General features: G+C 40.9%; 1 protein-coding gene across 1 annotated transcript in view; it reads left to right on the top strand.

Moving 5' to 3' along the window:
• LOC128542983 (trichohyalin) overlaps nucleotides 1–26,204 on the top strand; it is a 186,307-nt gene that overhangs the window by 82,238 nt on the left and 77,865 nt on the right. Inside the window, exons 6-8 of the mRNA XM_053513234.1 lie at nucleotides 19,888–19,938; nucleotides 22,416–22,499; nucleotides 24,184–24,330. Coding sequence (XP_053369209.1) covers nucleotides 19,888–19,938; nucleotides 22,416–22,499; nucleotides 24,184–24,330 — 282 coding nt within the window. The remainder of the gene's footprint in view (nucleotides 1–19,887; nucleotides 19,939–22,415; nucleotides 22,500–24,183; nucleotides 24,331–26,204) is intronic.

Below are 26,204 nucleotides of genomic sequence, written 5' to 3'. Positions count from 1 at the left end.
GTGTGTGATTCATGTGCGATGGTGAAACCAGTGTAGAACATGTTCCCCACACCTCCTGTATGATCAGCAGAGCTTTTATCTGAACTTACACGCAGCTTCAGGCCTGGAAAAGTTTACACAGGAGTCGTCTTACTTCCAGGGCAGTCAATCCCGTCGAGTTGAGCCGAGACGAGGCAAAAAAGCGAGAGCGCAAAGGAAAAAAAACATTGGCTTCTCGATTCATGCAACTTACTCCAGAGACCATGTGTGCACACACACACACACACACACACACACACACACACACACAAACACACACAAACACACCTACACGCTCAAACAGACTTACCTATCTATATATATTTGAACTTTGCTGCTCTGTTGCCTGGCCAGGAAATTATCTGTGTAAATTATTGAAGCAAAAGTTTTTAGGTGGAAAGAAAGAAAGAAGAAAACGCGCCCATGTAAATGTACACCTGCGTATGTCCTTCCATACGCAAACACATGCATATGTGAGAAAGCTCAACCTATGGTGCATGAGCTCACCCCTTTTTTCCCCAATTGTGATCACTAACAGTGTCTCACACACAAACACACACAAGTTTTAATCCTAGTGTTCCATTTCATACATAACATATAACACCCTTGTTTGTGTAAATTCATGCAAACACACTCTGTGAGTGAAAAGCATTTAGTCGACTCTCACACACTTCCTGCCGTTGTTTCTCTCAGCTGGCAGCCTCTGGTGCGTTTTCTACACACTCGTTCTTTTATTTGGATATACAATGAAACCTCGGTTTGCGAGTGTTTTGCAGGACAAGAAAAGATTTTCAATAAATTTTGACTTGGAAAACAAACAAGTCTTGGTTTACGAGTACCGAGTATCATGTCTCATGCATGCGCTTCTTGTTTTGATGTCGAGCGTCACGCGATCACAATTGAGCTAACGGTTTTTCTCTCTCTTGCACTGCGGAATTGTGGGTAATCGTCTCCCCTGCTGGGTCTTAGTGCTCTCCCCTGCTGGGTCTAACCTCTTACTGGTATAACATCCGTGTACAACACGTGTGTACTGTTTACTTTAACACTGACATTTTGTGTCTGTATGCGTGTGTGTACAACATGCGTGTAAAGCAAAAGCAAGTCTCATTAGAGAGGTTAAAGATCCATTTTCTCTCTGTATCAGCCTTCTCTTTGTGTCTGTGTGCGTCATTGGACACCGTACCCCCAACCAACACACACACACACACACACACACACACTTAAACACAGATTTAAACATTTAAACAACCAACAAAAAACGAGTGCCCCAGTATTTGTTTGTGTTTTTTTTTTAAATAGCTAGATTTAAAAAATCCAAAATTCTTAAAAAATAGAGCTGCTCAAGATGAATCAGAAAAGAAAAAAAAGGAACGGTAAAGTGCTCGCCCTATCATCTGGAGATCGCGAGTTCGATTCCCGGGGTGATGCTGTAGCCTCTCGCAGCCGAGGGCCTGGAGAGAGCTGATTGGCCGAGGAGTGGGATGGGAGGCACTTAGCGCTCTTACATCAATCATGACTCACGGGCGTCTGTGAGCTCACGCAAGCGGAAGGAGCGAATAGTTGTGAAAGATTCGAAAAGTTGTGGTCGGCTGGCTGATTGAGAGCCTTGATGTGGGAGCCACCTAGTGATGGGAGGGAATTGGATACAAAAATCAGGGAAAAACCCGACTTAAAAAGGAATAAATAAAAAACTTATGTACAGCTCTGATCACCCTTTTGAGTTATACCACTCGGGCGTTTGATGAAGCGGCTTTATGAGTCTAAGGCTCTAGCACTATAATCCACACTACAGCCAGAAATTTTGGACAAGACCTCCAGAGGTGTAACCTTTAGCCAGGAGTAGTTCCTTTCATCTTTTCATTTATTACTCCACACCCATTAATCTTTCTGTTTGTCATTTTTCATGCTGACCGTATTGCTGCTTACACCACTCGATGTTATTATCGAGGAGCTTGACATCGCATCACCACCTACCGTGCTAGCGTCGCTCGTCAGCATTTAAAAAATCCTTTTTCTGGTTCGGTGTGACAAAGATTTTCAAAAGTAGGATTATTTTTTTCTTTTTTTCCTCGCTATACTTTTGTCCTCAATTGCCTTACTTTTTATTTTCTTCTTCTTGTTTTGTTGCACAGAGCGGGTATTTGAGTCCTGAAGAGCTCTCCTGATGTATTTTTATCTTATTTTTTATTATTATTTATTTATTTTTTAAAAAGAAATGCCGGGTTAGGTGAACACCATCTCCGAATGCGGCGCCACGTACACTGCGCATGCTGACAAATTGAACGCAGGAGTGTGTATTTGTGTACTTGTGTCTCTACAGTCAGTGATTTGCAGTTAGAAAGCTGCAGGAGCTATTAGAGTTTGATGGCAGTTTGAAGGCACTTTTATGACTCTGATAGCCGTGCGAGGATCTCCTCCATGTGTCATTTCAGCTGAAAGTGAACACTTCAGATCCCGGGGCTTGTGAACACGGCATATTCGCGCGTGAGGCTGAAGCCGAGCGACCGTTATACAGCAGGAGAGCGAGAGTGTAAAAGTCATCCCTGCTCTGTAATTTCTGATGTTCTCTTGCATGACTAAACCGCAGGGGTGACATCTTGTCCAGAGTTATATCTTGGAACTAAGGGATGGAGATTTTTGTTGTTGTGAAGGAAAAAAAAAAACAACACAATTCAAAACACAAGTACCGCCTCGGAGAGTCGGACAGCACTTAACAGCGGACGATGCCATGACAGCTTCTCACTTTCAACCCAAAGGTTTTTTTTTTTTTTTTTAAATCTGTTGAGTTTTTTTTTCCAAGAAAATATTTGCCTTTCCACTTGGTTCGCACATATTCACCTTCCCCATGACTGTCATCCCGTAATGCAGCAATGCGGCTGATTCTTGCACAGCCTGACAACTCTCACGTGCACGCTGTTTACCCTCCGTTTTAGATGTTTTTACTTGTGTATGATTAAGGAAACGCATTATGTATCAGGCTGATGTTCATCCGAGACCTCGTCGGCATCGTCTCGTTTCTGTCAGAGCGTTGGCAGACGTTGGCTTTGTTCTTCAAAAACAAAGCTGTGTTAAAAAATATCTAATATTAATAAAATCTGCCGGCTGTATATTTCATACCTGAGGAGGGAAAATATGAAAATGGAGATGCCTTGCTTGGATAGACCTGACAAAAGGAGGAGCGACGTTAATGCTAACATCGTCGCCAGTCAGTAGATCATCATCCATGCGCTTCAACTAAAAACTAATCTCATCTTCTGGCGACTTTAAATAGAAGGAGGATTCAGTCTCCTAAAAAAGAGGGAAACGAACCAGATCACAGGACCTACCTGTCCCAAGCTACCTTGAATTGCTGATTATCCAGGCAGACCTCTGTTCGTGGTAGTCATTGGACAGAAGACCCTTGGAGGACATGTCTCACATCCACTTGTTCCTCTTTGGTTCCTCTTTGGTTCCTCTTTCATTGCATTGATTTGAACTTGTGTTGCGATAGAGTAGTGTTCTGCTTAGATTTGAGGTAAGAATGTGCGAACATGTGGTTAGTTTGTGGTCTGGCTGAAGACATGATTGTGTTTTGATGAGGTCTTCGCTGCAGCTCTCGCTCCTCTCTTTCATTCCCATCCCAATTTGACACCTGATGGGATCCAAGATGGAACATGTAAAAGTTGGGGTTGCCGGCGATGTACATAATGACCTAATTTCTTTCTTTTTTTTTCCCGTATTCTCTCATTCCTATCAGGCAATTCAGTCTCTTACTCCTTTCTAATCTGTGTGATCATTCCACTTTTGTTGTCCTCATTTTAAAAAAGCTCTCAATCTCCCCACAGCAAGATTTTTATTATTATTATTATTTTTTTACATTGTAGTGCCACGACAGCTCTGGAGAGATTTTCTATACTGATTCGGAATGAATGATGGTGGACACTTTCAGGTTAACGGTTAACGTGTTCTGGATCTACAGAATGTCAGAGCACTTTATCATAGAGGTCAGGGAAAATATGAAAATGGAGATGCTTTGCTGGGATCCTGAGACCTGACAAAAGGAGCTACAAGAATACTTGTAGCGAACCAGAAGATATCGCTCCTTCATCCTGTTGTTGTTTCCATCGCATAAGGTGCAACATGCATGAGAACCCATATTGTGTTTGCATTATATATTCAGACAGTTGATCATTGTGCCTACATGTGCTTGGTAAACATCTCAGTCCAGCTTGATCCTCCTTTGCCGCTAAAATGCACTTCACTCTTCTGGGAAGGCTTTCCACTAGATTTCAGAGGGTGAGGTCAGGTCTTGCAGTCAGGATGTCGAGGAGGCTCCAGTTCATCCTAAAGGTGTTCAGTGGGGGTTGAGTTTACTCAGGGCTCTGTGCAAGACACTCAAATTTTTTAACTCCAACCTCAACACACCATGTCTTTATGGAGCTCAGGAACTGTTGTGCTTCTTCTTCTTCTTCCCTGTTGTTTACTGCCAAATGTCGTCTCGAAAAGAACCACACATGGGGTGTAATGGTCAGTATTTGGTGATGTAGTGTGGCCTCGCTGTCTTTGAAAAAGGCTTTTCTACCAGGACCTACAATGATCTTTAACAGTAGTAGTACCGTCTAATGGCTGTCTCACTGACTACGCTGGAAGTCTCGGAAAGTTACATTTACATTTAGGCATTTGGCAGACGCTCTTATCCAGAGCGACTTACATTTTTATCTCATTACACATCTGAGCAGATGAGGGTTAAGGGCCGCGCTCAAGGGCCCAACAGTGGCAACTTGGTGGTTGTGGGGTTTGAACCTGGGATCTTCCAAACCGTAGTCCGATGCCACTGAGCTAGTTCCAGTTGGCTTTGTTTTCTGATGTCAATTTATACAATTGGAAAATCATCACATCATCTGTTACAAAACTTCCAGGGAACTTTCTCAATATTTATGCAAATATTTTTGCAAATACTTCTGGACTTGGATGGATAACCGGACCGTTCCCCACCATGCTTTCCGGCGTGTTTTCAGCATGTCGGGTTTGTGAAACAACTGTCGCAGCATGAGAAATAGATTCCTTTCTGCTGCTTTAGCTCTGTTTGTTAGTTGAAGAACAGATGATCATTAAGCTTCCTCGCTGGTCTTTCATGAATCTCAGATCGGTACATTACACACTATACACCCCGGAGCTTTACCCAGCTTCCCTGTACATAATTGTGTGCTGTCATGGCTGGAGTTACACGTACACACACACACACACACACACACACACACACACACACACACACACACCTCTATATCCATACATCATCCTCCATGCTTGAAAAAAAAAAAAACAGTCTATACTCCAGTCTGGCTTCAGATTTGTCTTTCTATTTATGGCATTATTGTGGGCTGTTGTTTCTCTAACGCACTCCGTGCTGCAGTGTGCGCTTGTAAGGACGCTGTTCTTTTTTTTTTTTTTTTTTTTTGCTTCCCCTCCTTTTTCCACGCAAGTCCTGTTTTATTATTCATCAGCTCGACACGTTGCCGTATCTCCCTGCAGCAAAATGGACAGAGCGGCGGCGGAGGAAGGCATGAGACGGATAGCCACGCGCTAGCAGCCTCTCCTCCAATCCTCTTGTGAGTTGACGCCGAGTGACAACAGAATTCATTTTCCTGAGAGCCGTCGCATTTCTGCACGCGAGAGAGAAAGACAGGCTGCGGTAACCAGCCTCTGTGTTCACCTCTCCCCAGAATTAGAGACATACACGTCTGCTGTCTTTCTCTCTTTTTTTTTTTTCCCCCTTCTCCAGCTTCCATAGCCGTAAAGCTTGCTATGCTGCAGTAAAGTAGCTTACAGCAGGCAGAAGGAGAGAAGCAGAGAAGAAGGACCGGATTACTGCAGTAGCCCTTCCCTGCATGTCTAATCACTGATCTCATGCCATCAATCAGGCCAGGCCAAGAGTCGTGTCTCTTTAAAACCTCATCATCAAGGACACTTTTAATCGCGCCTTCTGCACTAATAACCCAGTTAAGCACTTTTTCCATTCTTCATCACCCCACATCAGGATCCTATAAAAACCCCTCAGCGAGCGTGGCTAGCATTTCCCAAAGTTTGGGTGAAACTCCAGAGGCCTGATGGAAGGTTCTGGAATCGGATGCTGAAGGGAGGGCGCGTGCACGCAAGCCGCAAAATAATGAGGCCGCAGCCCGGAATAAATCATCTCTCAGGATAAATTGGATTTATTTGCCGTTCCAGGGGCCACATAATCACTCCTACGTGTAATCCACCTTTTTTTTTTTTTTTTTTTTTTTTTGGAGGATGGATGGTAGTTTTTACTGTCAGTGTGTGAAGTGAAGTGAAGTAAGATTTAGGTTTATGGGTATATTGTAAACCTCTGCAGCTGCTTAGCACCGATCTCAATAGCACGCAATCAACACATTGGATTAAAAGTTGTCGTGATTCTCAAATACTGCACTCCTTCAGAAAATCAATAAAGGAAGTCAATAAACAGCAAGTCCTCCTTCAGTGTAGCCATGCTGCATCGACTCCTCTCGCCTTTACGGCTTGACATACATGAGCTACGTCTTACAATTCCTGGAAACTGCCCCAAGCAACTTTAAAAGTCCAGGAATTTCCGAATCACTCGTTACAAAAGCATTTTTTTGTTGTCCGATCTTCTGTCTGATGTCTTTAGTTTCTGCAGATGCATTGTTTATTAATTCACTAATATTTTATACAGAACATTAATTCAGCATCGGATTATGTTTATAAGTAAGGACTTGAAAAGCAATTGAATTCTCAGCCGAGCAATATCCGAATTTAAAGTCGTTTTCTTCTCCTTCCGTGATCTTAAAGAGCTCCAGTACCATTAAAGACCCAAATAAAGCCGTGCATGCTTTTTAGGAGTATAGTGACATCAGTAAAATATTTGGACCCTTTAAACATTTTAAAGAATGCGTATTGTTTTTTTTTGTTTTTTTTTTAGCAAAAATGTGCCATTAAGTGATCATGCATTTTTTTTTTTACTCTGAACCGAAAGATACGTGGATATAAAAGAAATGTGCAAATGAAATGACCAGTAAATGATATACAGTACAGCACCAGTCATAGATTTGTACACACATTCTACTTTTGTGATTTATTTCTTACATTATAGAAAAATACTGCAGATTTCAAAACTATAAACTGACACAAATGGCATTAGGTAATAAAATAACAACAACAGTCAGTTGTTATTTTAAGACACTGAGGTCGGCTGTTCTGGAACAGTTTTTGCAAGAACAGTATTGTGTCAAGTGCATTTGCAAAACCCATCAATCTCCATGCTGAAACTGTCTCTCATGAAGACCTTCCCAGGAAAGCAAGACCAAAACTGAGCTCTGCTGCAGAGGAGAAGTTCATTTAGAGTCGCCAGTCTCAGAAATCACCAATTAACCTCAAACAGCACCTTAGATTAGAGCCGTTATGAAGGATTTACAAATCATAAGACAGAGCAGATGCATCCCAATATCAGCTGTTTAAAAAAGATTATTGTGTATTTTGGATAAACGCCTTCAGTATTGTTTTACAGTGTTAAAAGAAATAAAAACCAGGAAAGACCATGGAGTTAGAATAAGGGGTGTCCAAACTTTTGACTAGTAGTGTATTTAACAGTTAAATAAATACATGGCTTTAAGATAACGTTTAAATTTAGCCATTTTTACACTTTAAGCTTTCTGAGGTTCTACTGTAGGTAACTACATTCTGGTGGCCAAAAGTATTAAGACACCATATGCCATGTATTATAGATCAAATGTGGCAGAAGAGCTGTGCCTAAAAAAAACTAGTGAAAAACTGGCTGTGATTGATGGTGTTGAGGTTCTGGAGCCATGGCCTGGATCATCTCTGGACCTAAACCTGATAACGGTTGGATGATGGTGAAGAAAGCAGGAGCAGTGGTCTTCTGTTCATGATCTTCATAAAGCAGTCAAGCAGGCACGGGTGAAACAAGTGACAACAGAGTCCTGCAGACGTCTGTCTGACTCCAGGCCTAGCAGGTTTGGAGAATAAATGACGTCATACTTAATATTGATTGGTGTATAGAGATTTTATTGCGTATAATCTTGAAAAAAAAAAAGAGTGAGTGATTAAAACATTCAAGACTTTGACTTGTCAATACTTTTGGACACCACTGTCTAGACATACTGTAGAACAACATGAGTATTCATTATTTGGATTTATTTATCTTAAAAAATAAAAAAGGCTAAATAATTATTGCTTATATGAGAAATCAAAGAAATTTACCACTTTGAGAAAAACACTCCTGAGTATTAGCCTCACTAACAACGGTGTGTTTCCTTTTGGTTGTCAGGAGGTCATACATTTTATTTACTCTCTCTCTCTCTCTCTCTCTCTCTCTCTCTCTCTTTCTTTTTTCCTTTTTTGTTTGCTTTGTTATAGACTCTGAGGTATAGTGGATGAAACCAGATATAAAAAGCACTCTCTCTAGATGACCCTCCCTACATAAAACCCCCAGAACGGCTCAGTTCGTAGACTAATATCCGCCACAGCCGGCAGGCTCGCGTTCCACACCTTGATCAGATCAAGCTCGCTTTTGTTGCCGAAGCAGGAGATAGCTGGGCGCTAACAGAGCAGCGCTAATTACAGACCCGCGGCTTTTTTTGCGAAAGTATTTTTAGACGAGCCCGTCCCTGCGTAGACGGCGAGGTCCGTCTGGTTCGAGGTGTGCGCAGGTGGTGATGTAATGAATATTTGACTTATGAGATTGAGAAAGTGTGCGAGTTCTTTTTCTGAAACTTTTGGGCTTCGCCTGTCAAATCGACAGCGAGAGCGGATGTAAGAAAATCCTCCGGGAGGTTGCAGTATCTCACGTATCTCACACTATTTTTATTTAATTTTATTTTTTTATTCTTTATACGTCGTATAGCGTGCACACACACCGGAACAGTAGACACTCCTTGGCGTATATATGATGAGTGGTGGGAGTGTAATAAACTGCAGCCCAGCGTAGGACGGGTGTCAGTGTGTCCTCTCTGTCAGCCGTAAAAGTTAATTAAAGAAGAGGAATTTTTACTGCGCTCGGTCGTTCCGGCGCGGATGATCGGATCCTGCTTTATAACGGTTTCTCTTGTAGCTGCTGTCAGGACGAGAATAGTGTGTGTGTGTGTGTGCTTGTCTTTATGTGACTGTCTAGTAGTGTGTTTGCTTCTTCTCCTTCTTTTTTGTATCAGTGACTTGTTCACTGCAACTCAAATGTGAGTTATATTAACAATTTCTTTTCCCAAACTTAGTCTTTCATTTCCTTTCTTTATTTTTTTTCACTAATATATTTTTATTGAAAGAAGAACAGTTACAAAAAGAGTTAACAATGTTTCTCTTGATTTTACTATTTTTTATCCCTTTTACACCCCCCCCCCAAAACACACCCAGAAAAGGTGTTTTTAAAATAAAAAATTACAATATCAAAGTTAAAATATTACTAACAGTGAAGAATAATTAATATCATTATGTCTGATTACGTTATCTGCTACAATGTATAGTACACCAGGCTTCAGAATTTACAAAGTATGAGATCACTGGAGTCTATACTGTTTGAAAACGTAATGAAAACGTTTGGTGAATCCTCTAAAAAAAAAAATATTTAATTTTCTACAATTTCAGTACTAAGCCAGAGTAAAATTGAATATTTCCAATCAAGTAATATTCTTCTCCCAGCCAAGAGACATGCAAAAGCACAAGCATCTTGACAGCTTTTGGACATGACCACGCCTTGCTCAGGTACACCAAAAACTGCCATTTTAAAATTAGACCTGACACATGCTCGACATACTGTAGGCCTACACAAAATCTTTAATATAGCTGATTTAAACAGTCTGGGGCCCAAAACATATGAGCCTACGTGTGGGTATATCTTTGAGATCAGCCTAACCTTGCTGAAATAAAGCATGTAGAGAACCTAGTAAATTTATTTATACACCAGTTCCCACCAGCAAGTTAGCAGTCACATGGCACACAACCACCACCAGCCAGGAAAGGTGAAGGCTGGTACATGGTTCTTCCAAGACCGCTGGATCTTTTTTTGCAAACTGTACTGCTGCTAAACAATCACAACAAGGTGCTATCTGCCCTCTTCTGCATACATGAGCTCACTGAGTAAGTTGTGCTTTCTTTGACACTTTCCCTGTAGCTGTGGCGTCTTTGGGAAAACTCTTTTCTGTTGCGTCACTAGGAAGCTGTTTTTATTTACAGTACCTTGACAACGTTAACATGAAACCCTCTTTTCATGCAAGCCACAGCGCTGTATTGTCGTGCTGTAGATCACACTTTGGCCATCTTGGAATTCCGATGATCATCTGATGGTGTAGGGTTTTCAAGAGCCATTTGCAGAAATAAAACCAGTTAATGTAAATGGAAAGCAAAGCAAATAAGGAACTGACTTGCATTTGCATTGTTACTGGTGTAACAAGTATAAAGTTTAACTTTAAGTTATAAAGTTTTTTATAGTCAAGATTCTTTTCTCATGTCAGTTAAAAGTAAAACCTTAACAGTAGCACACATTTCACACATAGTAAAGAATCTAACCAATCAGAGGCTACCTTCACATCACCTAACTGCTCGCTGTCTTCCAGACCAAAACCCCCAAGTGTACTTGCAAAATATGCATCTATTGTATGAAATGAATGAGCAGTCGCACTAATATGACGTGTTTTTTTTTTTTTTTTTTTTTTTTTTAATTTAGTCCTGTCCAATTCTTTTTCCCCGATTTTTTTTTTCCCCAATCTAGTCGTGGCCAATTCCTCCCCGTCACTAGGGGGCTCCCACATTAAGGCTACTACCACCACTCAGTCGGGAGGACGAAAGCTATCCCGTGTTTCCTCTGAACTACGTGACGCGAGCCGACCACATCTTTTCGAACTGCTCGCTCACGCACCATTAGGGGCGGAGTAACACACTCGGAGGAAAGCGCTAGCCGCTCCTTTCCGGGTGCCTCCGGCTGTGAGAGGAAAACAGCATCACCCGGGGTTCGAACCAGCGATCTCCGAATGATAGGGCGAGCGCTTTACCACTGCGCCACTTTACCACTCGGAGGCCCAATATGACGTGTTTTAACCCAGATAATGTGAGCTGTTTCAGAGGACAGACACGTCCACATTGGAGTCAAATAAAAGTCACTTGTAATTATGAATATGAACTGTAATGACACGCTATTCTAATCTAACAAAAAAAAAATCAGAATTGTGCAATGTGACTTGTAATGTGAACGTGGCCATAGATGTGACAGAATTCTTGTGACCAAAAATGTGTGATTCATCGGAAAGGGGATAGCCTAGCGTAACCTCAAAGTTGGAGAAAAAAACTTACTACAGCAGTATCCCGGTACACAAATTTAATCCATTCTGGAGACGAGTTCTTAAAGAAATATTTCGTATTGCGAAACTCATGTTCCAATAGGAAATAATGTAACTGCGGATAATACGTTTCAGCCACTCAAAACTATTACCGATATAATCATACTTTGCCATAAAACAATTAAAACATTTGGAAAAGACATGTCAATTAAGTGAAATATGAAATAAACAGACATTAAATCTCACTTAACCTTAATTTATGATTCCTCTTGGCACCGGCTGTTTAAAAAAACGAACATGAAAGTGACTTATAATAATAATTTCCTTATTAAGCATGTTTACACACACCTTATGACGTAAGTGTCTATGTAGACAGTTAAACTAGAAATCTCAGATCAGCCTGATTTCAATCAGTTCGAAGAAATATCGTCCATGTAAACGTAGCTACAAATGTAGCAACACCTAGATTAGTGTTAAGCTGATGTTAGAAATAAAAAAGTGGCATCATGTTATTTGTAATCTGTGACCACAAGCTGTTTGCAGATATCAGCATCTGTGTGTGTGTGGACTGTGTGCAGTAGTTCGTGATGTTTTCTTCACTTTGCAGGTTTAGGTGTAATTACGGAGAAGCAGGCATTGTATACCAGAGAGCATTGTGGGAGTGGCGTGACAGTAAAGGATGCATTAAGCAATTAAAGTTAGGGAGGACAAGAACGAAGGCGACGCTTGGCTTTTTTTTTCTTCTTCTTTTCTTTCCAGTAATTGCCTGGTGATCACAAAGGAGGCGAGTGGAGAAAGAGTGAAAGCAATATGCTGTACATCAGCATTTTATCCTGACAGTCTTTAATACACACATGCTCTCCCTTTATTGCCTGCACACAAATTCTTCAATAACCCCCCCCCTTTCATAGAACCACACACACGCACACAAAACACACAGCTCTGATTAAAAGTGCAGATCAGCACATAATGCAGTATATCATACGTCCCCCCACCTAACCAACTCACATACATGCAGCACACACTCAGCCTTGTCTAATTATACACGCTTCAATATTTGATGAACAACACAGGAGTTAGAAGGTGAGAATGCAGGGATTATGTTAACCGCGCTCGCGCCGGCTCATCCGTGATTTATCTGCCGGTCCTCGCCGCCACACCGGCTGCCCACGTTAAAGCATTTGTCTCGCCTGTTTGCGCCAGATAAGAGAGTGGAAATTCTCAAACGCGACACCAGCGAGCGCAAAGGCGTGCGAGAGACCCTGAGAGAGAGAGAGAGAGAAAGACAAGGAGAGAGAGAGAGAGAGAAAAAGGTGTAACCTTTTGTTTGTCTGTGGCGAGAAACGGGAGGAGGCTGAGGAGCGGAGATGAATGCTAATGCATGCGGCACACAGGGCTTTCGGTCACTGATTAGCAACAGGCAGGTTGGAGGGAAGCAGCGAGGGACGAAGAGACGCAGAAAGGAACGTAGGATGACCTGGACAGCCACCTCATTTCAGTTAATACATCGCAGCATGTGGTGGCAGAAGGTGCTAGAAAGTCAGGGAGATAATCAGGAACCCAGACACTTACAAATGCTCACGGAGATGGAACGCCCGATATTGGACTTATTGCCATCATTCTGCAGATAAACAGTGAATGATTTTGCCTTCGAGTGCCTTAATCCCCCCTATTTTTACTTGTGGAAAAGAAAAAAAAAAAAATGTGATGTGAGTTGCTTCAAATTGAATGCACTCCCCTACTTTTCTGTTTCGGCTCCCTTCACGTTTACAGCGCGATATAAATAATTTACACCCCATAAATGCGCATATAATACATAAATACACATCATAAACGTCTCCGCAAGCGGAATTATGCTGAAAACAGGCCCTCGAAGCAAAAAATATATGCACTTGCAAAAAGTATGACTGTCGTACAGGACCAGGTTGCTCCGTAGACACAATCGATTGAAGCCAATTCTGAGCTATCTCAGGCATTCTTGCGCATTTGGAAACCTTAAAACGCAGTAAACGTGTATAACTAATAGAGGACATGCTCCTGATTGACGGACTGTAAGTCAATCCTGACCTGAGGAGATCTGTGCCTTCAGACACGTCTCCTCCTTTACCGTTAGTTAAACTTGATTAAAACAAACAAAATGTGGCCTTATTAGATTATGTCAAAGGACACCAGTCCTCAGTGTCGAGGATCTTTTTTTTTTCTTTCTTCCCCTTCCGTTTTAATGAAACACTCTTTAGAATTAACATCGCATCAGCTAATTTGATTCAGTGCTGCCCCGGGAAATGCCAGACCCTCTTGATTGAGCTTGGTCCATGGTCCAGCCCAGCTTTAAGACTCGTAGCAGGGGGAAAATAAAGTGGATTGCACATTTAAATCTAACCCATACTGCAGGTATCTAAGGATATGGTACTTTTTCAGTTGAATTAAGCTTGAATTTACCCATGGTTGTGCACACACTGGCAAAATTTTGACTTGGCACGATTGTCTGTAGTGTCGAGAATCACCCTTAGAGCAAGAGTACCACAATAGATATTAAGTCAGATGTCTCTGGAGCTTTAAATTTAAAATAAATAAATTGTATTATCATTCGTTAATTTATCATCCACACCCCATATCCTGTACAGGGTCAAGGGGGGCCTGGAGCTGATCCTAAGAGACTTTGGGCACAAGCAGGTGCCAGTCCATCGCAGGGTGCACACACACACACACACACACACACACACACACACACACACACACACGCAGTTTGGACAATTTAGCGCCAGTTACCCTAATCTGCATGTCTTGGACTGTCGGAGGAAACCAGAGTACCTCTAGGAAATCCAAGCAGGGGGAAAACATGCAAAGTTTACCCATACAGACCGGATGCGGGAATCGTACCCTCGTCCCTGAAGGTGCAAGGCCACAAAGCAAACCACTTTACTTGTATTGTATCTATACTTATTCTCCAGACTGTTAACCTTAACAGCTTGCTGTCTGAGTGACATCACAACTTCACAACTTCCCATTTGTGCTGCCAAACAGCTAAATTGATGTGTTCACTTTTTTTTTTTACAAATAAGTTTATAAAAGTTAATAAAAGTAACAATGATATAAAACATTTTAAAATGATTTCTGCTCCTGTTCAACACCAGTACATGCTTACATAGTTGAAACATTATTTCAGTTATGAAATAAAGTTAATTGCAGCTAACATAAAAGTTAAACGTATTTTTACGTAAAACTGGCTAGGTGCTAGCCGTTACAAGCTACAGACGACATGTAAACAGCTTCTGGATTTCAGCTGTTATGATGTAATGTCTACGTGACATGCTTCTCAGCCATTAATAGTGTATGGGTGCCATTAAAACAGCTCTGTGCCATGGAAGCATGAACTCCACAAGATATCTAAAGTCGTGCTATGGTATCTGATACCTGGCCATCATTGAAGGCCTATAAGTTGCAAGCTGAGGCTTGGAGAGTGTTTGTCCAGCACATCACATAGACGCTCAATCAGATTGAGATCTTTGGAATCAACAACCTTTTTTTCCCCCCTTTTTTATTATGTTCCTTAAACCAACAGAACAAAGCTTACTCAGACCATCACAGCTTGGTTTCTTCCCACCGCATCCGGGTGCTATCTCATGCCCAGGTAAGTGACAAGTACTGTAGCATGTGCTATAAGGAAATTTTAGAGCACTTCATACTTCTGTTTCCAGGCAAGCTTTATGGAGGTTTTTGCCCACAGTGCCAAAACTACCATGAACTGGTGGGCTGGCCATGATATTACTGTGCTTGATTGGCCAGTCAACTTGTCTGACCTCAACCCTATAGAAAATTTACGGGTTGATGAACACCCAATCCAACAATCCAAACGATCTGAAGGCTGCTATCAAAGCAACCTGGTCTTCAATAACGCCTCAGCAGTGCCACTGGCTGGTTGCCGCCACACCGTGCCGCATTGATGCAATAATTTTTGCTAATGGAGCATATTTTTCTGACTTTTTTGACTGATCTCAGGAGATATTCTAAGATATTTTGAGATGTTGGATTTTTTACTTCAGCTGTAAGCTATAACCATAGAAATTAAAACCAAAAAGATATTTCATAATATAAAATATTTTACTTTACATGTAATGAATCTAGAAGATGAGTTTCACATTTTGAATTAACCCAGGAAGAGAAAGGAAATGGATCTTTAACCTCTCTAATTTGACTTTCTTTTGCTTTACACGCGCGTGCACACGTTATAATAAACTGTACACGCACGCTATACACACACGCATACGAACACAAAATAAAATGTTTTACGCGAACACGTGGTCACAGTGTTAAAGTAAACCGTACACGCATGCACGGATGTTGATTATACCAGTAAGAGACACGCACTAAGACCCAACAGGGGAGAAGATTACCCACAATTCTGCAGTGCAAGAGAGAGAAAAACCATTGCCTCAGTTGTGATCACGTCAAGTCAAAACAAGAAGCGGATGCGTGATACATAATACTCGGTACTCATAAACCAAAATCTTTGCTCGTCTTGCGGAACACTCTGAAGTTTCACTGTATTTATATATATATATATATATATTTTTTTTAATTGGGCTTTTTGATGCACTGATGCTGGTCAAGCCAAGAAACCCTTAAAGGTGGAAGCTCCCTCACTCCTATGATACTCGAAGCTTTGATATGTGCATTTGAATAGATTTTCGCCCTGGTGTTTGTCATCTTAATTTCTGTAAAAGCCTATTGCTAGCCTGAGATACCACATAAGACACATGTGTATAGTCCTGTCTTCTAACCCCACGTTTTTTTATTACCCAGAATTGGGAGGTATATTGGGATTGGAATAAGAAATCCATTTATGGTGGCCTCGGCGTCCTCGTCTGTCAGATACACTAGAGCCAGAGCCTTTAAAGAGCAATTCCCAGCGTAGACCCGGCTCAAACTCCACCAGACCGCCCACAGATCTCCTCTCCTTCACACAGAAAGTCATGTCTGTGATCTTAAAATGCTTAAATTAGGTTTAAAAAGGTGTGTTTGATGAGATCTTTTTGTTTTATGGTTCAGAACAATTTGGTTGGACTTTTTTTGGGTCGTCTGTCTGTGAAGACACATAAGGATCACTATCCGTGATCTCACGTTGGCTTCGGCTGCCGCCCCACTTTTCTTCTGTCTACAATTCCTCTGAAACCATTCAGGGAAATTTAACCGAACTTTCTGAGAACTTTTATTAGGGGCATCGATGTGCATTTTCTAACATCATAATTTCTCTCTGTAGCATCTTCAGTGGGCGGATGACACGTCTTTCTAGAAAAAGTCCCGTCTATTTATTATTATTATTTGGGTTATAAATATTGAGGGAATGTAACTGTCATTAAGGCGGGTTTAAACATTTTTGTTTCCGTTAATGATTAACCTGAATTCACTACAGTGTTATGGTCGTGCATGAAATGGTTCCTTTTTTCAAATAATCTATGAATAAATAAAAATAAACATTTGGGTTTAATTCTGATGCAATTTTCTTCCTTTTAAAGGGCCTAATTATTAGACAATTGCCTGCTAATTTCTCCCAAGGTCAGTTGTCTGTTATTCTCTGATTATTTCCCTTACATTAAAGTGGATAAAATGTTTAGAGTTGATTTCAAGTGTCTCGCAAAATAAGCTGTTTGGTATGTTTACACATAAAACATGGACAATCACACTGTTGCTGACATCATTTCATTTCATACTTCATGTTTCAATCATACTGCTGCTGTCAAACCCACACACCATATTTTTACTCTTCTATATTTTTACTTTTTTTTATACCTTACAGTTTACAGTTTTATTTTTGACATTGTGTAAATTATATTTTTCTATTTGAAATCCATTTTTTTTTTTTTATTTATACTGTATATTCCAGCCTAAATTTGTAATTTTGTATTTAATTTTTTATTCAAAATTCTATCACTAGTTTAATTTTAATATCTAGTGCAGTTTTTCTTTTTACGTAGTAGTGGAATCTTTGTATTTCATTTCAAGAATAGTCGTATAAGCATTACGCTGCATATCATAGTGTCGTTGTGTACGTGGGAAATAAAATTGTAATTTGAATTTTATTCTTGGAAGAAAAGAATGTGCGAGTTTAAAAGCAAGAGTAAATACACAGGGTTTAGCACAAGATGTAAAACAAAGAAGGAACAGGTCATAGCTCATATAACAGTGGCTGTAGAAGAATAATCAGAGGAATATGAAGAAGGAAATGCTTATAATCTAAAGTGTACCACCTTATTATATGCCATGGGAGTGTACAGTATGGTTGCCAGTGGGACTTGTTGCCTTGTTTTATTTGTGATGATGTCACAGCTGACAAAAGCAGCATGATGGATCCTGGAGTGTATGGGGCTACATCATCTGCTCAAAACCAAATGCTGAATGACTCAAGAGCATCTAAAGACTTTTTTTTTGCCAAGTCAATCACTTAACTTTAATCCAGTTATGATGGATTAAGCATTTTGCATGCTGGAGGAACACCTTGCAGAGCATTATCAGACAGGAACCCCAGCCTCTGAGGATTCCAGACTTTAGTGATTACAATTGATTTATTTTATTAATCATAAATTTAGTTTGATCTGTTAGTTCTTGTATCATTTATTTCTTTTTTTTTTTGGTTTCCCTTTTTACAAATATCGGTACATACACACTTTTCATGCCTCGTAAATATCTATTTTACGTTTCATTGCCGAGACGAGTAAACTGTTGTCTCAAGCCTTAATGAGCTCATGACAGAGCTTCTGCAAATGGCCTCGGAGGTAGAAAATGGCCGACCGCAGCAACGGACATAACCTTCCTCCCTCGCTTGCACATGACAGCGGCCCAAGATGGATTTCCCAGGCACATGAATGCATTCATAAATGTATTTCCCCAGGATTTATTGCAGCTCAATCGCAAAATGATGAACAGACTGGAGACCCTTCGGCCTGCCGATCCTCACGAGGGGGGAAAAAAAAGAGAGAGAGAGAGCGAGTGCGAGAGAGATAGTGGAGAAAAAGAGAGACAGCATGAGCTATGGATAGAGAGAAGAAAGGGGGAGTAGTGACAGAGATAGAGCCCCCCTCTATATCCCCAGCACCACCTGTGAGAGAGAGAGAGAGCAGTATAGCACAGACTGCCAGGCGATGTGCTCATTCCTTGAAGCTTTGCCTCCGGGGAGTTACGGGGCCTCCGCTGTAAACTTAATGAAGTTTGACTGAACTCATCAGCTTTTGAGCCTCAGTCCGCATGACTAGGAAAGCAGATGCAAAGGAGAAGAAATGCAGAAATGTCTTTTTTTTTTTCCCCCAAAAGACATTTCCCTTGCTACACAAACTATTACACGGATTTAGACAGATGATGAGGTGTAATAAGATGTATTGGTAATTTCCGTATTAGATGATGTAGAAAAGACTCGCGTATTACACGTGTGATCTGTAACATGCATCTAACCTTTTCTTTCATAGATGCATTACCTCTTTTCTTTTTTAACCCGTATCTCCTTTATACACCTCTCTCACCTCTCTCTCTCCGTTTCTACTCCTGTCCGTTTTCTCATGGTGGGTACATCTTGCCATGCACTTCACGTCGGAGTCAGTGTGTGTTGCCATGGTGGTTGCTAGGGATTTATCCGAGAGTGACGTGAAAAGTCCGAATATTAAAGGTGTCCTTCTGATGAGGCGAGGCTGTTTTTGAAGCTGCTTGGAATGAGCAATCGGCTTGCTGCGTTCAACCTTTTTTTTTTTTTCTTTTCTTTTTTTCGTTCTCATATCCACGATTCAGGGACTATCACTATTGCTTTTTGAAAACCCAGAACAAAAAAGAACAAAGCCAGCACAAACACACACACACACACACACACGATGCTTGCTTTTTATCTGTTTTTAAATTATTTCACGGTACTAGGAAGCGTTGCAGTCATTACCGACACCTCCAACTACTCTCTCTTTTCAAACTCCATGTTTCTAACATGCATTCCCTTTTTTTTTTTCTCCCCACTCATTTTAACTGGAGTGCGGTGCTGCAGGCTCACCTCCTGACTGTGTGCTTTTCAAACGTCCTTGAGACCTAGGCAGGGCTACTGCGGCTACAGTCGTGAGATTGAAAAACTGTGAGATTGAAAAAAAAGCAATCAGAATTACCTAACTGTTTTTCAAAGATGTTAATGTAGGGCCATGAGCAACGGGCTTAGCGACCGGGTGTCCTGTGCACTCGTGTTTAATCGACCTTTAACTCTCAGGACTCACAATGAAGGAATTCTGATTGCTATATATAGTGCCTAAAAGCAGAGGAGTGTGCATTGGAATTCATACTGTATGAAAGCCGAAGTATGTTTTATAAAGATCGAGCCACACTTCCTAAACACTCCCCGTGAATGAAGCCGTCTTTGATTGCACGCACCTACACGATTCCAGACTTTGGGCTTCATTTATCAGTTTATTTCTAAATCAGACGCAGAGGCAGCAAGTTTATGCTGATTAATTGCGGCTTCTCCCGAAGTTAAAGAATAATTCACAACATGTTGTGCTTCACAGCATTTTCACGGGACTGACTTCCTGACTTTGTTGCTTTTTAGATGTCCAGTGATCAAACAGCAGCACGGGGACTAGAACTTTTGAAGAGTGAGGTAGCACACTACACTTACACACACGCATATTATTTTCACCCTTTAATTTTTAATTTTTTGGACCTAAGGCTCATCTTCCTATCGTCTAGGATTTGCTCTAACTAATCTCATCTGCTTTCAGGCCTGTTCATTAAATAATATGTTTGGCCAAGTTTGCTGTTTCACTTCCTGTTTCAGGTTTCATAATCGGTAGAATAGTCGCCGCCTTTTAGATGCATGGAAATATCATTAGGTTATTACCAAATTTCATTGAAGGCCTAATGAAATAAAGCAATGCCTGTATTCGAGCCAAGCGTGAAAGCACCCTAAGCTAATATACGCCAGTTAGTATTGCATAGACGATTTAAGCAGCGCAATCTAAATTGCTCTCTCAAATAAGGTTTATTTCTGTTACTGTAAAATGTATACACCAGCCAATACAATGATGGACATTTTGTTGTTGGACACGCGTCCAAAAAGGTCAAAACCTGGTTTTAACCAAAATAAATCACTGAATAATTACTGCAGTGATTAAAAAGGTTCAGCTGACAACAAGTCATTTAACCCTAAATGATGCGATGAGTAGCTTCTTATTTCTTCAGCAACCAGTTCAGAAGACATACAGCATCATGTGGTTGTGGCAAAAATGTGACTGTTTCACAAGTCTCAAATTATTGTCCTGCATCAAGCAAAGAAAACAACTAAGAAGCTACTGAAAGTGAAGAAGTGAAACACATGAAGAATGGTGAACTATTATCTTCGAGTAAATAATGTGGCCAGAAAAACATCCTGAATAGTGAAATCAAATCTCCAAACTCTACGGCACACATCGGTGGGGAAAAAGGCTTCGGTTTGGTAGAGGGCATAAAGAATGGACGGTAGACTGGAAGTGGAAAAAGTCATGTGGTTTGATGATTCCCTGACGAATTTACCAAGTTCCAGAGTGTTGGGTGCGTCAGGTAAGAAGCGAGAAAGATGAATTGATGCACAAATCATGCGTAGTGCCTACTGTACAATCCAGCGGGAGCGGTGTTGTGATCCGGGTCAGGTTTGGGTTCTTCAACGTTAGGCCCTCTAAAGAAGAGGTCAGCTGACGACCTGAAGGTACTGAATGACCAGGTTTTTTCATCAATGGACTTTTTTCCTTTCCTGATGCAACGAACATGTTACAAGATGACAATGCCAGGATTCATCAAACTCAAATTGTGAAAGAGGAAGTAGGAGGAATCATTTTCACACATGGATTGACCACCACAGAGTCCAGACCTTAACTCCATTGAGAAGCTTTGTAATGTGTCGGAGAGCACGATAAGAACTACAAGTAGACGGGTACAGATTCTGAAGAAAATGTAAGCGGTGCTTTACCGGGGCCGCAAAACTCTGGGCCTCCAGGCCTTTTATAATGACAGTCTGCTGGATCAGTTGCTAAGGTGGTTGCTAGGGCGTGGCCCGACAGCTTCACAATGATCCTGAGAGACTTATTGGTTGCCTGAGTAAAACGAGTCCACGCTCATGTCTCTATGACGATGAGATCCACTGTTGGGTTCAGTTTCAACGTTCCTGTGGCAGTTATAATAGCAGGAAATGCAACAGTGAGCACTTTCTGTTTAAATAGGGAGTATCTTCTCCATAATATGTTAATGAGGCAACTTTGGGCACCTCTTGTGCCCCAGGGGTACGACTTATACCCTCTTGTAGGGTATGGTCTGACACAGCTTGCAAGTCTCTTCAAATGTGGTAAATTTTATATATTATACAAAAAATAATCTACAAAAGTTATACAAATGTTTTGCTTTGCACTAGAATTTGTCAAAGTCGGTCTCAATGTTAAGTCCATGGGAGTTTTTTGGGCATAAATATTTAAATAAAGAAAAGCCTGCGAGATAATAGAAGTGATGCTTTGCTGTGCAAGCATCACTAATAAGGACTTTTAAAGTTATATTTTTATGAATTATTAAATTCCACTCATAAGCTATGGAAATAGGTGCAGAAGGGGAAGGAAGATGAGACCTGTTTGATGAAATTTCACCTTTCTGTGGCCAGAATACATCAGTGTTTTGCCTCCTGTCGTCCTCTCTCTTATTTCTACAACGTGATACAGGATGAGTGTTGTTCATTAAAACGTGAAACTCGTTAATAAGATGATCAATAGTTCAGTCGCAATATGGAGGTGACTAATAACGATCACATGTTCAGATTTACAGAGAAACATTCTGTCCTGTCCTGCCCTGAACACCCCCCAACCTCGCCCCCTCCATCACCACACACACACACACACACACACACACACACACACACGGCATGATCCATAATTGATCAATAACTAGAGTTGGCTACCTAATTGTTTTTTTTATTGGGAATTATTCAGCTGCTCAGTAGTCTTTATACAACACATGATTTATTCTCTCTTTTTCTTTTCTTCTGTCTTTGGTTTTCTCTCTATTTCCTTTTTTTTCATTTGGCAAAATAAATAAATAAATAAATAAAAACCCATCCAGCTGGCGCGTCGAGATGCGAGCATCCAGAAGCTCCAGCGAGATCTGCTCACGTCTCATCAGGCCCGCGATACCCAGAGTGCTCAGGTAAATCTGCTCCTCTTTTAATAATCAAACTCACTTATAATATACTCTTTATTTCTTATTTGTTTCTTTTGCTCCACACAGTTTCCTTAATCCCGTTTCTTTTATTCAAAGTAAATAAAAACTACTAATTCCTCGTCCTCATCCCCTCCTATATCTGTGACCGTCAATATCATTTTGCGTCATACTGTATCGATTGCACTCTGTGTAAATTGCAGGCATAAGCGAATGCGTGAGGAGGCATTTATATCGCGCAATTAAGCTCTGAAACAGCCAAGATAAACACACGAGGGTCCGAGGAGTCGGGATATCGTTCGCTCAGGCTTAATAGGACGCTCATAAACATCTGGAATGCGTGTCGATTAGAGCAGCGTTTGCATTTCATTTCCACGTCAGGCGTGATGACGACCCTCCGTCACGATTCAAACGCGCTATTGATCAGGGAGCGGCTGGGGAGTTCCAATCACACCAGCGCCCGAACGCTTTGCATCCGTTTAAAGGCGCGCCTTTTAAGTCTAAACAAAACAAAAGGAAATCTCATAATTTTTCTTCCCGATATAAAGTGATCCCTGTCCTGTTTCTTTTGTTCCCTACGAAATGAGGCACTTCGCTACACTTTCCATGTTTTCCTTTCTACTCGTAGTGTGCTAATGTCACGATTTAAATGAAGTATTGATCAGTTCAGGAGGGGAGAATGGAGCGAGCGAGCAAGCGAGCGATTGTAAGGCAAAGAAAGAAAGAGCCGGGTTATCGGCTTGCATCACACACCGAAAGCAGAGCGAAGGGGATGAGACCGGGCTTCTTCTTCTTCTTTTTTTTTTCTTTTTTTTTTTTTTGGTTAGGATTAACCACAAAAGAAAGATTTCTCTTTCCTCGTACATATTTTAAACGCACGAATCCTGCCGGAATTTGAGCGAGGAGCCTGAGGAAAGTGACGCCGCACAGTCAGTGGTGGAGAAGGTGAAGAAGGCGTGTTACTCGAGTTACTCTAGGTGGTGGACGTGAACTGCGTGGATTTACTCCCGGGCCTCTAATCAACACAGCTGATTAATTGATCTCCGGGATCGTCCCGGGGCCTACGTTTTTTTTTTTTCTTCTTTTTTTTTCCATTTTGTCTTTCCTGCCACCATGCTGGACTGGACCGGTACCACGGGGTCTGCGTACCTCTTCCTTCCTTTCGTCCTTCCTCTCTAGGTGTTGTCCTCTTCCACTTTTCTCCTCCCTCTCCATCTCTCTCTCTCTCTCACTCCCTCTCTCTGATGACAATGCTGTGTTAATTACCAGATTAATTATTAATTTCACGAATCTCACACTGTGGGCCTTTAATAAACTTCCCAAGATATTCAGAACGTCTCACGTTTTTTTTTTTTTTTACGTTTCCCGTTCGTGTTTATAGTCGTACATCGTTGTTCTTGACAGATAAGTGTTTACCGTTTAAATGTCAAACGGTGCACGAAAAAAAAATTCCTGATTATACGTCAGGTTAAAAAGGATTGATTTTTGGTCCATTCATTCAGCGAGAAGCTTTTTCGGTCCGAGGGACACAGGGCATGAGGGACAGAGGCGAGATCGGTGTCTTTCTGCGTCAGGGTAGCATCCATGGAGGGTTTCGGAAGAGGCGAGGCTCTTTGTAGTGGATTGATTTTTCTCTTCCTCTGCGCCCTGCCTCCTCTTTACCGTTCAATAGCTGGACGTCCAGGAGCAGAGGCTGTGGGAGCTGCAGAGGGAGCTGCAGGAGAAGCAGCAGGAGCTGCAGCGAGGACACGACCGCCTGCAGCAGCTCCGCACCGAGCTCCAGAGCACGAGCAGGAACGCTCACGAGCTGCAGGGTCAGGTAAGATGATCGCTACCAGGCCCAGGCTGCTCAGGCCTTCCTTCTCCTCTGTCTCCTATCGCTCACTCTCTCTCACTCTCTCTCTCTCTCTCTCTCTCTCTCTCACCCGTCATTTAATAAACATCCGCGCGTGTGCAATCATATGCGTATTTCTCATTGACGTGTGTCTTTATATATGAGCTCTTATCTTGTCATGTTTGAAATGTAATTGCGGTGATCATTGTTCTGATCAGTATGGAGATGACATGCTCACCGCGTCCTTGTCAGGGCGGTCCGGGCCCGGTGCTGCGTCTATTATTTACAAATGACATGAAATGCGACACGACTCGTTATTACGTTTCTTACGCCGCTGTGTTTCTCGACGTCTTCACAACAAGCGAAAATTCGAATGATAATGTAATGACAAATCACAAGACGACTACAAGAGGTTAGCGTGTCATTAACATGCCTCCGGGTTCGGCATGACATGCAAGTGCATGATGGGCCGCGATGCTTCTAACTCAAGTATGCGAGTGAGGTGTGTAACACAAAGCTCTGTTCGTATCTGTATCTGTTATTAGATTTATAACGTCTATTAAAATGGAAAGATATATTTATTTATTTATTTATTTTTGTGTCCTCATTCCAGCTATGGAAGTTACTCAAACTCAGCTTCGTCTTTGTAGTTTGTAATTGGTTTTAATGAGTGATGGGACTGTTTTTATTTTTGTACCTGCATCCATTAAAAAAAATTTTTTTTTCCTTTTTTTTTCTGGAATATAGGATTTTCCGTAAATCTTAACTAATTTATATATTTCAATATATTATAATAATATAAGTTTATTTAATTGTAAGTTTGTATTATTTTATTTAATTTCTATCTAAATTCTTGTATTTAGATTAATTATTTAGTTTTATTTTACACTCTATTACAAGTATAAGCGTCTTACTACATATGACACTGTGCATGGTTCTGAACAGGACGAATAAAATTACAATTTCAAAGCAAACTAGTTAAAATCTTTTAATTTAAACCATCACGATGTTTGACTTTAATTTTGTTGGTTTCAGTTTTTTATTCAGCAATGATTAAAACTTTTTTAAAATTTGTTTAGTAATAATAATAAATAGTCTAAAATTTAATACACTATACAATTCTTTAAACACATACCACAGAATTACAGAAAAAACTAATTGCTGGCATCAACAAATCCTCGTGTTCTTTGCGAGAGTGTCGCTTTTTCTCATTCTCAGTCGGTGCAGTACCGCCTCCTACTGTACTGGAGTGTAGACTGGCATGAAAAAACACCAAAAACAGGCATTTAAATGATCAACAGTATAAGTTACACAGTCTTAAAGGTTTATTAAACACTTTAAGTAGTTTTTAATACTTTGAACTTGTAAGCGTTACAGCTGCTTGAGACAAACCAGACAGTAAACCGAATTCTCATAAAATTAATTGAATCGAAGGGATGGTCTGCCTCTGAGTCACGGCTCTAATCCCGACCAGACAGTCACCAAGGATTAACGAATGCTGTTACATTCCTTGACTTATTTATTAATTTATTTTTTAATCTTGAAACCTGAGAAGTCCTGATGTTTTTTGTTGTGCCTGTGGAATCCAAATCTTAAAGCGCACCTCTAGTGTCAACGTGCGTTGTGAACCCTGTCTGGAATAAACAAAGAACACTGTTCTTTTTTTTTCGTTTTAATACACATTCAGATCGAACAGATAATAATATTTTTATATTTGGTTAACCCCTACATGACTAATGTGACTGTGACCGGGCCATGCAGCACATTCAGATGCCATCGTTGCTAAACACAGGCTCGTTCTAATACTAATCCTAATTTTTTTCAGCGTGTAGATCCCAAATGGTGGCTCTTGCCTCATT

Source organism: Clarias gariepinus, chromosome 15, assembly GCF_024256425.1.
Source record: "Clarias gariepinus isolate MV-2021 ecotype Netherlands chromosome 15, CGAR_prim_01v2, whole genome shotgun sequence".
NCBI classification, from domain to species: Eukaryota; Metazoa; Chordata; class Actinopteri; order Siluriformes; family Clariidae; genus Clarias; species Clarias gariepinus.
This window is presented reverse-complemented; position numbering and strand designations above follow the sequence as displayed.